The sequence below is a fragment of the Anopheles bellator genome, chromosome 1, assembly GCF_943735745.2.
Source record: "Anopheles bellator chromosome 1, idAnoBellAS_SP24_06.2, whole genome shotgun sequence".
Classification (NCBI taxonomy): Eukaryota; Metazoa; Arthropoda; class Insecta; order Diptera; family Culicidae; genus Anopheles; species Anopheles bellator.
The window spans coordinates 26,426,540-26,439,157 of record NC_071285.1 but is presented as its reverse complement, the minus strand read 5'-3'; the positions used below and the strand labels follow the sequence as shown (position 1 = coordinate 26,439,157).

The 12,618-nt window shown below is 45.5% G+C and overlaps 2 protein-coding genes and 1 pseudogene across 2 annotated transcripts; 1 reads left to right on the top strand and 2 right to left on the bottom strand.

The window, feature by feature from the left end:
- Nucleotides 1-1,617: 1,617 nt before the first annotated feature.
- LOC131215328 (bcl-2-related ovarian killer protein homolog A-like) lies at nt 1,618-2,382 on the top strand (annotated as a pseudogene).
- Nucleotides 2,383-3,964: 1,582 nt separating this feature from the next.
- LOC131215327 (chromatin-remodeling ATPase INO80) lies at nt 3,965-9,747 on the bottom strand. Its single transcript, XM_058209717.1, has 12 exons — nt 9,495-9,747; nt 9,248-9,426; nt 8,263-9,163; nt 7,465-8,193; nt 6,775-7,387; nt 5,998-6,715; nt 5,749-5,916; nt 5,382-5,540; nt 5,210-5,312; nt 4,843-5,139; nt 4,567-4,731; nt 3,965-4,506 (listed from the first exon to the last, which is right to left on the bottom strand). Exons 1-12 carry the CDS (start codon nt 9,745-9,747, stop codon nt 4,112-4,114), a joined length of 4,680 nt encoding a protein of 1,559 aa, XP_058065700.1. The 3' UTR covers nt 3,965-4,111.
- Nucleotides 9,748-10,199: 452 nt separating this feature from the next.
- LOC131216567 (nonsense-mediated mRNA decay factor SMG9) lies at nt 10,200-11,751 on the bottom strand. Its single transcript, XM_058211095.1, has 3 exons — nt 11,188-11,751; nt 10,685-11,122; nt 10,200-10,613 (listed from the first exon to the last, which is right to left on the bottom strand). The coding sequence occupies exons 1-3, from the start codon at nt 11,645-11,647 to the stop codon at nt 10,348-10,350; spliced, it is 1,164 nt and encodes a 387-aa protein (XP_058067078.1). The 5' UTR covers nt 11,648-11,751; the 3' UTR covers nt 10,200-10,347.
- Nucleotides 11,752-12,618: the final 867 nt, after the last annotated feature.

Sequence of the window (12,618 nt, the reverse complement as noted above, 5' to 3'; positions counted from 1 at the left end):
GCCACCACCAGGAGCTCAAATTTCTGAATCGTCCTTCCGCCCGACTGTCCGTCTTCGGCAGGCGGCCTTGTTCGATTGACGACGATTCGGCAATGCATTTTCTTATCACTGCCACTGATATCGCACACAGCGGTATAGCCCATGCTCTGTGTAGTGTGGAGCTTTTTGTTCCCATCTCTTTCCCGTTGGTGCCGTTTTGTCTCTTGCGTTTCAGCCAAACGGCCGTTCGCTGTGTGCGTGTGTGCTAGTGGCCAGAGCTTTCGGATCCTTTTTCCCCAGCCTGCAGCTTTCTTATCAGCGCTAGAGTGGGAGCACATAAATAAACAAACAATGAACGTGAACAAACAAAATAACATAACAAAACTCATCCATTTTTGGGCTTTGGTTTTGTGTAGTAATCCTATTCTTCGGAGTGTAGTCCGTTCAATAAATTTCTGTTGTTTAATTTCAAAGTTCCCATTGGGCAGAACATACTTTCTAATTGATCTTTCGCGTTACAAAGATCTGCGTTTCACATCGTCCGTTCCGAATCAGACGCTGAGCAATAAATCCATCGACCATGGGACAAATTACTGTAATGTAATCACTAAAAATTGGTAGTTATCAGTTACTATGCAATACCGGAAAATTTAAGATGTAAGCCTCTTGACTTCTCAATGGTTTACCTTCATTGACTTCAACAAGAAGCGCAAGCATCCCGCAAAAATGTTTAGATGTTGCCTAGCCTAGATGTTGACGCTTTCTCGGAAAAAATGGTGCCGAAGACTTCTTTAGCTGTGATTGAAACTGGCAAGATAGTAGTAACTTTTTGATTTGGCAACCATCGTCAGATTCTTTGTCAATGACAACCTTAATAGATTAAGTTCTTAGGTTGAAAAATTAAACTTACGTTAAATAATTAAATACTATACCACAATTCAAATCGCAAAGTTGCGTTTCAGTAGAACAACAATGGTTACTTAAGCCGTTAATGACAAGAAAAACGTTGGTCTTTTGAAAATGGGATTTTTCTAAATTTCATTTGATTGTCATTGGTTTGACCCATCGTCTGTAACATAATGGTTTTTTACTAAGGAAACTTAAATGCTCTGTGATGGGGGAGGAACCAGGGCCTTTCTAAAGATATGAAAGGCTCGCTTCTCCTACTCCTCCTAGACACGCCCAAGCCGTACAGACCAGCAACATAAATATTTTTCGAATATCCAACCTTGGATGTATGGGCTTCCCAAACCCTTTGGCGGATGGTTAATATAGCTAAATTTAGGGCTAGTGAGACCCTGATCGAGGTTTCCTAGGCGTCGAACTTAACACGATCAGGTCTCTTTCCATGGCATCTTGTACAAACAACTTGCAAAATGCCCCAAATATGACCTAAAACATATTCGGAGGGACTTCAACGCTAAAGTCGGTAGAGAGACGGTGCTCCGCCAATGCAGCGGCACTCATAGTTCACACGATATAAGTAATGACAATGGTTCCATTTCTCATCGATCGCACAGAATCTCCGCCTCTTCCAAGGTGATTGGAAGTACTAAACTACTCGCTTCAGTACGGAGTTTCGGAAACGAGATGGACGTTGGGAGTGCTCTTAACCATGTATTAGGAACTGTGCTCAAAATGTCTTGGGTGTGCGTCACGGAAAGGCTCGATCTGGCTGATATGGCGACAAAGTGGAGTGTAGAGATGTAACGGAACCAAACAGATCATTGCGTATAAATTGTGTAAAGCGTAACGGATGTAAAACGCTCACGGCGGTCAACGCGGCGGTCACCTCGCAGGACATCATCATGCAGGGCAAGTGCCTGTGCGGCCAGTACATCCGCTGCCGACTGAAGCCATCCGGCGTGTTCAACTGGAAGCTGGGCCTCCAGCGGATCCGCAGTATCGTCGGAACGTGGCCCTCGATACACGTCGTCTGGGAGGTGTTTCCCGCGCTGCTCATCGTAAGTAGAAAACCCCTCAGTGGGTTTGTCACTCACTGTCCTTCCGCACTTCCTTCCTAACAGGTGGGAGAGGAGCTAGAGCGGATCTACCCTCACGGATCTACACCGGAATCGACCGCCTGCTGACGCGCTTTGCATGCGGTGAACTGAAAACGCCGAAAACGACTCCGGTGCTGCTGAGCGCGATCGTCCGCGTCCTCTTCAAGGTGGACATCATGTGGGGCAAGGTCCCCGTTTGCCATCGCCGACAGCCTCCCGGTCGACTGCATCCGAAAGGACCACCCGAGACTATTCGCCAAAGCTGATGAAGGGCGCAACGGAGGTGATCGAGGACGAGTTCGTCGCGTGGATACCCGAAAACGGCGGATTGGTAAGGTGGATCGGTTTGGCGAACAGGGTGTGGCCACCGCAGGAAGAGATCAGAGGGGTTATGGGTTAATGCATTGAAACTGGGTAAGAACTGCGAGGTCCTTGACAGGGTGCACCGACTAGCTGCCATCAGAGTTACGTGCGCTTTCCGCACAATCTTCACAGCAGCAGTCGGCGTGATAGCATCTATTATGCCTATCACAACCCTTATTAGGGAAGACAGCGAATGCTATGCCAGGCGCGGCGATCCGGGTATTCGCACGGAGGCAAGGCGCAGCTTCTCAGGAGGGTTGCTCAGAGTGGCAGGAGGAGCAAAGGAGGAAGCCACGACAGCAAACTTCGTATGAGTAGCCTTGCCAAGTCGTGGGGGCACGAGTGGGACAAACTTGTCCAGCCTCCCCTTCGAAGGTAATACCGAGCAGGTGATCCGAAGGGGGCTCAAGGCATTGGTAGGGAGGATTTTAGTGAATAGGTCCGGAATCCTTAGAGACCGGAAATACCACACTACCAGCTAGGAGCTCTCGCACTCCTAACGGTGCCTATGAGGGTTTCCCGCCCCGCATTGAAAAAAAAAATTGCCAAAAATATTGTTTGACCGTTGGTCGGGATCATCGCACGCAACATTGTGTACAAGTTTTGGAAAGAAAATCTTGCATGTAATGTTCTATGCAAACATTACATACAATATTGCGTGCAAGTTTTGGAAACCAAATGTTGTGTGCAATATTGCATGCAAATCATTGGTGCTACATACCAGTCGCTCCTGCTCCCCTAGTCAAATTTCCGACTTTACGGGTTTCGGGACTTTACGGGATGTTAAAAAAATTTACGCAAATTTCTATTTTATTCAAAGTATGTGCCATCGCTAGCCAGATATTTCTCCTATGTCTCTGCTAAATCACGGACTGCCAGACGAAAGAATTCTTCGACTTTTGAAGTAAACTAACTACATATCCAATATCGACTTCCTCGTAAAAAAACGAAGTGCTGCTCAGTCAATACGTGTCCCATCGATGAAAAAGAATGATATTCGGAAAGAGCCAAGTTTGGTGAATACAGCGGGGGGATAGCAGCTTCCACGCAAGTGATTTGATAGTATTCTGAAACAGTTTTGCATGGAGGGGCATGGAGACGCCAAGTTTTTTTGGCCATTATGCCCCACCAGGCGTCTCCATTCGGAATACTAGAAACTGTGTTGTGGTCGTTTTTCGATCAATGCATGGTGCAAATTGATCATTTGTTGCCAGTAGCGATCTGAATTAACGTTTTCATCAGGTTTTAGGATCTTGTGATGCATCACACCTTTCTCCCGTCTCACCAAAAAGTCCGTTTTTTGTAGTCCTCCGATGTTCTTTCTTTGTTAAGCCAAAATCGTCATTTTGAATGGCGTGGGATTCCGAAGCAGTTCTTTTCGAGAGGTAGCAGAAAAATAATAATCCCCGCAAAACGTCAGTTTTAGGTACAAAAGTTGACATGGTCTAACCCTTTCAAAGATGGGTTGCAAACCGAAATAATTTTTTTTATCCTGAAATCATTTACTTGGTGTAAAAACAAGGTAATGATGAATGAACAACAGAACTAGGAAGTTTAAATCGACAGGTACAGTAATTTTTTTAAATTAATTTACAATTTATTTGAGTGCTATAAAAGAAATGTGCTACCAAACCGCAACATTTGACTTGCTTTTTCATTTGTTTCAACAACACAATACCACGATCAACGGAACAAACACCTTACGGCAGCAGTTTTACGTTCTATCACTTCTTGCATCTCTTGAGAAGTTCGGTTGCAGCGTTTGTTCAAGTGGACGATGCTACGTCATCCTGACTAACACCAGATGTTACATTTGTTGAAGGTTGTGCGGCAGTGGATGCTGTCAGGTACTTGGCAGGATTAACGTGTTTTTCAAAATCTGCCGTGTTAGACGAATGCCTTGACGATGCAGGAACCACTTTTGGGTGTATCGGATTCAATGGTAAGGATGATGGTGTCGACTGGGCACCTAACGGCACCATTAGTGGACCGATCGGTTTACGTATTCGAATCGTTTGGCGTGCGTGAAAGCGGTTGCCTTGATGACTTGGACCTTTTGCCTTTAGTCGTGGTCGGCCCGGTCCACGCCTTAGTTGTGACGTCACACTACTTGTAGCTGGCAACGACGTTGACGTTGATGGCACGGTAGGATTCGCCGGGTCTGTAAATACAATATATGATGCTAACAGATGCTCAAATAACAATGAATAAAACTAAATACCTAATTCTGATGATGGCTGTTCCACCACTGTAGCTCTGCATGAACCGATACCGCCAACGGCACCCCTCCGAGAGCCACGCGGACGACCCCGTTTGCTACTGCCACGCACCACCTGGCGAGCTTTAATGCCACGATCACGCACGCTATCGAATGACATGGTGGTACCTAGTCAACGAAAGGAATACTCGCTTGTTACATCCCATTTAGTCGGTACGATTCATCTCGTTCCAAGAGGCAACTGTTACTGCTTTGGGCAATATGTAATACCAACGTTACCTTCGTTGCTGGAATCGTCCAACGCATCATATGGCCTAGTGTTTTCGCTCAGACTCGAGCGTTCGCTCGGAGCCGGACTTGGTGCCGCGAACTCGCCAATGCTTGCATTGCCCATGGTAGTACCATCTGCCATTGTTGGTTCCAGCCCCCGTCTTCTATCGTCCGAGAATTTGTTGCTGAGTTTACTGTCCTTGCCGTACGATCCTAACGGGGTTTGTTTCAGTTTTCGTTCGCGATCTTTCGCGCTTTTAATAGAAGAGTCCTCCATTATTCGACGTTCCTCCGTTTTTAACCGATCTGTAATGCAATTTATCACAGAATTATGTTACATTATCGGTTTTAGAAGAGAGTGATATGTTTTGCCTACACTTTAGTTCAATTTCTTCGTCATCGAGCAGAAGTGACACGACTTCTTTTGGTTTAAGAGTGTCTGGCTTAAAATTGTCACCATTAATCACCATACGTTGTATCTGTTATTGGAAAGATAAAGAAAGGTAAATAAACAGGAATTCCATAATGGACCGCCGAGGAAATCTTACTTCGCTTTTCTCGCGCGCCCTTTGCAATATTCGCTCCTCGATAGTGCCTTTACAGATAAGTCGGTACACGGTGACCTGCTTAGTTTGGCCGAGGCGATGAGCACGATCCATTGCTTGCTGATCGACGGTTGGATTCCAGTCGGAATCGTAAAATATCACCTACGGACAACGGGATTATGCAAAATACAATGTTAGATCCTGGAGCCGATGACAATGTGGATGGCCTAACCACGAGCACTAATATTATACATGAATTATTAGACGTGTGTGCTTAAGTTGATTCAGATTTAATACTTTGTGGCTTATCTTTAACCAATGTTAGTGAAGGTGTCCCTCGCATTTTATGATCTGCGCATTGATTACTTACAGTATCCGCCGCCGTTAGATTGATGCCCAAACCGCCAGCGCGGGTTGACAAAAGAAAGACAAAGATGTCGGCCCTATTTTGAAAGTCTGCCACCATATCACGACGGGCGGAAATTTTGCTCGATCCATCTAACCGCATGTAACGATGTTTTCGGTGCCACATGTATTCCTGAAGCAGTCGAAATGGGAAAAATTAGACAGAAATAAAAAAAAAGTCAAAAAATAAGCATGTAATCACTAAAGCAGGTACCTCTAGCAAATCAATCATCTTGGTCATTTGCGAATAAATAAGAACACGGTGGCCTTGCTCTTTGAGTCGCCCTAGCAAGGAATCGAGAACGGCCAGCTTGCCGGCATCCGACACCAGTGTCTGTTTGTCTGGAATGATAATATTCGACCATCCGTGCGGTGGGTACGACGCTTGCACATGATGGTTAAGCTGTTCTTTCCGTGATGCCGCTCTGGATGTTTCAATATGTTTGTCCAGATTGTTCAACGACGATTGGAAGTCAACGGATTTTAGCAGCGTTATACAATTTTCAGATATACTGATGACCTTCGCGTAAAGTCCGCATAGAAATCTAGGCATAGGTGTGGGCTCGTCCATCAACACAGTCGGTTTGATGCGTGTTGGTAAATGGGCAAATTCAGCCATTAACAGCACCGGCTGGCCGGCTGGTTGTTGCTTTCGACTACGCATTATTCGATGATCCAGCGTTTCTGGCATCGCATGAAGCACGTGGTCTCGGTAAGTGTAGATGGGAGTGAGTGGTAGGCATCCATTACCGGGAACGGTGAATAATAACTGTCTCATCGTTGTCCAGGGAAAATGTTGTGAGGTCCACCTTTCGGCTGAAGGTTGCATCAGCATGTACCGTGCATTGTTCCAACTACGGTTTCTTCCACTCCACACCCACTGGAAATGTAAAACTTCTAGCCAATGTTTATACTCCTTGAGCAGATGATATCTACGGAAAAAATATGTGCCATTATTTTAAGGGAATAGATCGTGCAAAACAAAACCTACATGGATCCGAATTCATTGCGCCGTGCCAATTGTTCAACCTCGTTCGGTGATAGTCCGCCAGCAAGCCGCGCACAGCTGAACGCAGTGCACCAGTCGTCGTAAAACGCTCCAGAGACATTGCGGATATTGGACGAGTTCTTCGCGAACGATACAGGTTTTGATTGCAACGCTCTAAAGATGTACCATCGATTGTGCATCCAGTGGCGTTTACTCGGAACGCTGCAATCCAGCAAAAGGTACCGATGGAATATGGGTCGCATCGCCAGTTCATAGCTCCAGTTCATGCAGAATGGACTGCGAACGTCACGTCGCTCGAATAGCTCCGGATGGTTGCACACCTTGCGGAACTGCATGACCAAGTTCATCAGATTGGACGTGAAGTTACGATCAATAGACTGTCCCTCGCCGGCACTGCCACCCGCAACGGTGGTTAGGTGTAGCAAATCTTCGATGCAAATTTCCTTCTTCAAAGCCACGTACAAAAGCTTCTGTCGCGTTGTCAGTGGACAGTACACCATGATTTCAATCTTGTCCGAGAGCTCGTTCTCGACATCCTTCTTAATGCGCCGCAGCATGAACGGTTTCAATATCATATGAAGGCGCGAGATTTGTTCTGTGAATGGAATGGAAAATTGACCTGTTTACGAAACCTGTCCAAACTGCTTTCCTCTTACAGCCAGCGAAGCTTACTTTCGTCTATTCCGGTTTTGTTTTCCGCGTGACTTTCGATGTCTTTCGAGAACCATTCGTTAAACTCCTCGTGCGAGTCGAACAATGTAGGCATGATGAAGTGCAACAGGGCCCACAGTTCGGCCATGCTGTTCTGAATAGGAGTACCACTCAGCAGCAGGCGGTTCCGGCAGTTGAACCCTAGCAGCAGCTTCCAACGCATTGAGTTCGAGCTCTTGATGGCTTGAGCCTCGTCCAGCACCATGTACTGCCACTTGATGCGATTGAAGTACTTATAGTCGGATACTACCAGCTGGTAGCTAGTAATAACCACGTGGAAACTTGCGTCTTTCGTATGCAAGTGCTTCTGCTCCCAGAATTGACGCAAAATTTTGCGCTCATTCGGAGAGCCCCAGTATGGAACGACTTTGAATTCGGGCACGAATCGCTGCATCTCCTGCTGCCAGTTGTGAAGAGTCGAGGCTGGTGAAATGACCAGAAATGGCCCCCATACACCGTAGTGTTCTGCGATGTGACACAGAAAAGCAATAGATTGCACGGTTTTGCCGAGTCCCATCTCATCGGCAAGAATGCCGCTGATACCTTGGTTATAGAGGTTTGCTAACCAAGCCATGCCCTTGAGCTGATATCCCTTCAATCGACCTCGGAACATGGACGGTTGCGGTAGCTCAGCTATTCCATTTTGCTCCACGATGGTGGATTGCGGTATGGCCGTATCACCTGCACCATGTTGAACATTCTTTTTATCGCCTGTCTCAAGCACATTAGAGGATACGGCGAGTTTCGTGTTCTGTATATCGAATTGGTGCGTACGTGCGCGTTCATCTCGAAACGCTGCACTAGCGTTCTTCTGAGCCAACTGTTTCATGCGTTCACAATCGTAGTTGTCGATGGCCGATAAGCGCGGGTTACTTTCTTCGTCGAGCTGCGAAAGAATCTTCAGCTGTTCTTCTGCCGAAACGTTGCCTAGTTTGCGTGACATGAAATGAGCGTAGAGTTCAGTTTGCGTGATGAGGAAATTAAGCTTCCGCTGCTGTCGCTTAGCTTCTACTATTTCTACGTCAATTTTTCGCTGTTCCTCTGCCTCGCGCTCCATACGGCGTTTTGTTTCTCGCTCGACTTTATCGTATCGTTTCCAGTACACCTGCATCTCCCGAGTCAATCGTTTTGCCCGCCAAACGGTATCTTTCATCAGTTTCTGCGACTGCATTGCCTTCTGCCGCGAGACGCGCATGCACAGGACTGCCACCCTTCGGCAGTTGGTGACGGTGTCCTTATGGTTGTTCGCCTTCGCCCGTTGCACCTTACCGAGCTCCTTTTTCGCCATCAGTTGCCATATCTTGCGCCTCCTTATGTTCATCATTTCCGGCGTTTTATTGCGCATCTTCCGTCCACGCTTGCCAACCGTAGAACCATTGTGTCTCTCAGTACCCTCCGAGTCTACTCGATGCTGCATCTTTCGGTCATCGAGCAAACTACCATCAGCTGTGGCAGAGTTCCTACGGTCCACCGGATAAGCTCCTTTTTGGGCGAGATCGTCTCGGTTCTTGCGATTTTTCATTCTCTTTCGAATGCTTTTCGTTTTGCCTACTCCATGGTCTAGCTTACACTTACGTTTACCGGCCACCGTTCGCCGATGGTCAGGAAAGAGGTCACTGTCCGAAAGCAATCCCGCTCCATAATAACCGTACTGTGAGTTCTGAAAAACAAAAGAAACAGTGCCATGGGTGTCGATAACATTAAGAAAAAGAATCTCGGAGCACAAGAAAAGATCGATTCTTACGGTAGGCGAGTCATTATACTTTTCGCGGATCTTCTTTTGAAGCAGGTGGTTTTTGAGCATCCATGTAATGTATTCATCGTCGGACACTTCACTTTCGGTTTCCGTTTCAGAAAGCAGTAAATTCTTCAGCCACATACGCTCGCTACCGACAGCACTGAAATCGAACATCCGTTCACGATCTACGGCAAACAGGGAATTGTAATATATCTGAATTGCAATATTTATATCTGAAGCTTTGTTTACTCACTGGAACGTGTCGCAGCCCGATGGACAAACTTGCTCCCAAAGTCGTCCGATTCGTCGGACGAATCCGAACCAGGTTGCGGTTCATCGTCACTCGAAGGTTCCGACGCAACGGTACTGCAGAGTTGCTTTGCTTGCCGTATGAAGCCGTCCATAGCGAATGATGATAGTAATCGTTGCGTATAGTAGAGAGGGCGCCTTTTCAGGCGGTTGCTTTCGGCGCCGCCGGTAGTGTGTGGCTCTTCTGACTGAGACATGGCTCCAAAATATCAGTCCTTGTTTGGAAAACAACCAACTGTAAAGATAGTCGATACCAATGCGTTTAATTTACTGAGCACGGCGACAGGCACGTGCTAAAGCGTGCGCTATCTTATGGATTGTTTTGCCATCATTTTGGACGGCTTGCTTGTGTCCCTACATAGAACAAAATGCCTGTCAGAAGCAACGAAGGGAAGCGGGAGGAAACGCTTGACAGTTGGATTGTTTGACAGCTGGGAAACCATCCATGTTTGGATTGAAGACAGGATGCACCAACTAGAAAACGTTTGGCGGTTTCTGCCCATCGAAGCAGTTGTTATGACAAATATATTTGCCAGCGTAATGAGCAAAATTGTCCAACAACTTCTATAAATAACTCGATAGTACTCGGACGGTGTCTTTCGTAATGAAACAAATTCAACTGCAGCCCATAATTTTCTAACTTGGGTATATTTTCTTCAATCATTTTGATTCTTGACCATTGACCATCTTTTGACTCGACCCATTGTTTAACAGCAACAGGATTGCTTATGAATAATTGTTTTGAACAATTTCATCAAAAACATTAACGATCATTTGAATAACTACCCGCAGGCCAATTATTCAATATGGTGGCCTCCTAACGCGTCTCTGTACGGATGGTCCATAATTTTGATATGATTGTGCAAATTGTATTTGTCCTTCAGCTTGTCGTATCTATCGTTGAACAAATTTCCATCCTGCCCATCCACCAATTTAACTAACGCTTGCCCCCAAGCTTTTTCGGAACAGTTGTTAGCCATAATCGTCTGCCTGCCGCCGTACACAAGGTTGCGCAAGTAAAGTAGCCTATCCTTGAGGTTTTGACTCATCTCTGCGCCGGCATCTGCAATCATGTGGAAGAGTTAATACATGGAAGCAATGTAAGAACAAAACGATCTGCCGTTTGTATGCTACCTCCTTTTTCTAGTAGAGGAAGTTCAACAAAGTTTAGAACTTCTGGATTGCCTTTGCTCTGATCCGCGTCTCTCGCCCGGTGTACAGTGGAGAAGATCTTCGTGCCATTGAACATGTTCTTATACAAACGCAACATTTTTACTCGGCATTCAGATGCTTGGCAGTGTGGAACAACCTTGTTTTTGATGAAAACAAGTTTCCTTTGATGGGTTGAAGGGTTGAATTGACTCATCATTTCGGCCCACATAAGGGTACGCATGAGGCGAATATTGTACCATTCCTCTTGTACAATCAAAATAACGTGACAGAGTCGAAGAAGAATCATCATTCTTTTAAGCTCTTCCTGTTCGTGTTGAATAAAGTCCTTTCGTGTGTGACTTATGAGAGGCTCCGTGCTGTCCAGCAGTATGAGACGATCTTCCGTAATAAAAAGACGTACTAGAAAGACGAAGGAAAGCAGGAAATCATCTTATCTCACGCATAAGCAGTCGTTTTCGCCATACCTTCGTTTTCTCCGAAAATAGTCAGCTTCTCATGGACGGGAAACACGTTGTCCGGAGTTTCCTTGGACTTTTTGGAATACAGATTTCGGTTAACCATATTTAGCACGGTCGATTTGCCGACTCCTTGTCCACCGATTACGCCAACCACCACGTAATCTTGATTAGTATCGTGCAGAAAGTCTAGCATACGATAGTTGAGTTGGTTCTTTAGTAGCACCACCGAACGATCCATCGGAGTGAAACAGTACGGATCCGTCGGGGCTGCTGTTTTCGTTGGCTGTTTGTTTTCTATCTTCGTGCCACTCTTTTGTGTTTGCTGTCCATGTGGAGCGGCATTACTCGATGCTGCTGCCTTTAGGATAGTCGGCGTTCGCTTCGATCCGGACGATGATGCTCCAACTGATGGATCATTACTTTCTCGTGTTTTAATCAAAATTTTCGGCTGTTGCTTGCTGTTCATTGTGTCGTTCTTATACAGATACCATTAAAAATATAGTTTACGTTCTAAAAACACTGAAAAACCACTGTTATTTTAACTATCAAAGTTATACTTTTTGGGTCGGTTTGTTGATGTTTGTCTTGTGTTTCTTCTCCGGCAAACGTCAACGTATTTGGCGAGCTGCGATTCTCGTGTGCAGCATCTCTACAACATCGAACAAAAACATCGAATGTCATCTCCAAGGGCCAAAATTCGGCAAAACTCGAATATCGTATCGATTGAACGAGAGTGCACATTTTTGATGAATGGTTGTATACTTTCGATTGGTTTTGCTTGGTAACTCATCCAAAATCACTTAAATTTCACCGCTCACCGCTTCAAGGCGAGCCTAAACACGCCCTTGTAATAAACATAGACTGGGGCCGATTTTAATAACGACAACTTTATGTTTAAATTTATTTGAACATTTCGAACGGATTAATCTCGATTTGACCCTTCATCACCTACCTTCGCACCCACACACCGAGACCCATACCTCTAAAATTCAGGGAAACGGTGCCAACCGGGACCATTTTTTCCGGTACTTACCTGCGATTCAAAGTATTGGGCGATGTTGATGCTAACACGTAGCACCGAGAAAATCACCATTATATGAATCGAAATAGAAACACCAAAAGCGTTTTTTTTTCATATGGAAGATCCTTTATTATTTTATAATAAAAATGGATAATAAGTGTATAATGCTTCTCTCGTAGAAAAAATCCAACATGTCTATATTGCATACTGACTGACACAGTAATTTAATGACACAAACTGATGTGTAGCTGTGTATGTAATGTATGTGATTCGTAGTCGACTAACTAACCGCAAATGTTATTCTGTTTTCCCCTTTGTTTCTGGTTTGATAACGTTTGTTTTACCACCTTTTTTCGTGCCCACAGTGGTTTTTGATTTCTGCCGCGGTTCGTCCGGGATTTCGCATACACCATAAT

What these genes read in the sequence shown, in the direction of transcription:
- LOC131215327 (XM_058209717.1), bottom strand. Translation starts at nt 9,747, where the DNA reads ATGTCTCAGTCAGAAGAGCCACACACTACCGGCGGCGCCGAAAGCAAC. An exon ending in ATCTAACGGCGGCGGATACT is followed by an intron (nt 5,541 to 5,748) that starts GTAAGTAATCAA and finishes CGTTGTCCGTAG; the next exon opens with GTGATATTTTACGATTCCGA. An exon ending in ACAGCCATCATCAGAATTAG is followed by an intron (nt 4,507 to 4,566) that starts GTATTTAGTTTT and finishes TTGTATTTACAG; the next exon opens with ACCCGGCGAATCCTACCGTG.
- LOC131216567 (XM_058211095.1), bottom strand. Translation starts at nt 11,647, where the DNA reads ATGAACAGCAAGCAACAGCCGAAAATTTTGATTAAAACACGAGAAAGT. An exon ending in TATTTTCGGAGAAAACGAAG is followed by an intron (nt 11,123 to 11,187) that starts GTATGGCGAAAA and finishes TCGTCTTTCTAG; the next exon opens with TACGTCTTTTTATTACGGAA. An exon ending in TCCTCTACTAGAAAAAGGAG is followed by an intron (nt 10,614 to 10,684) that starts GTAGCATACAAA and finishes ACATGATTGCAG; the next exon opens with ATGCCGGCGCAGAGATGAGT.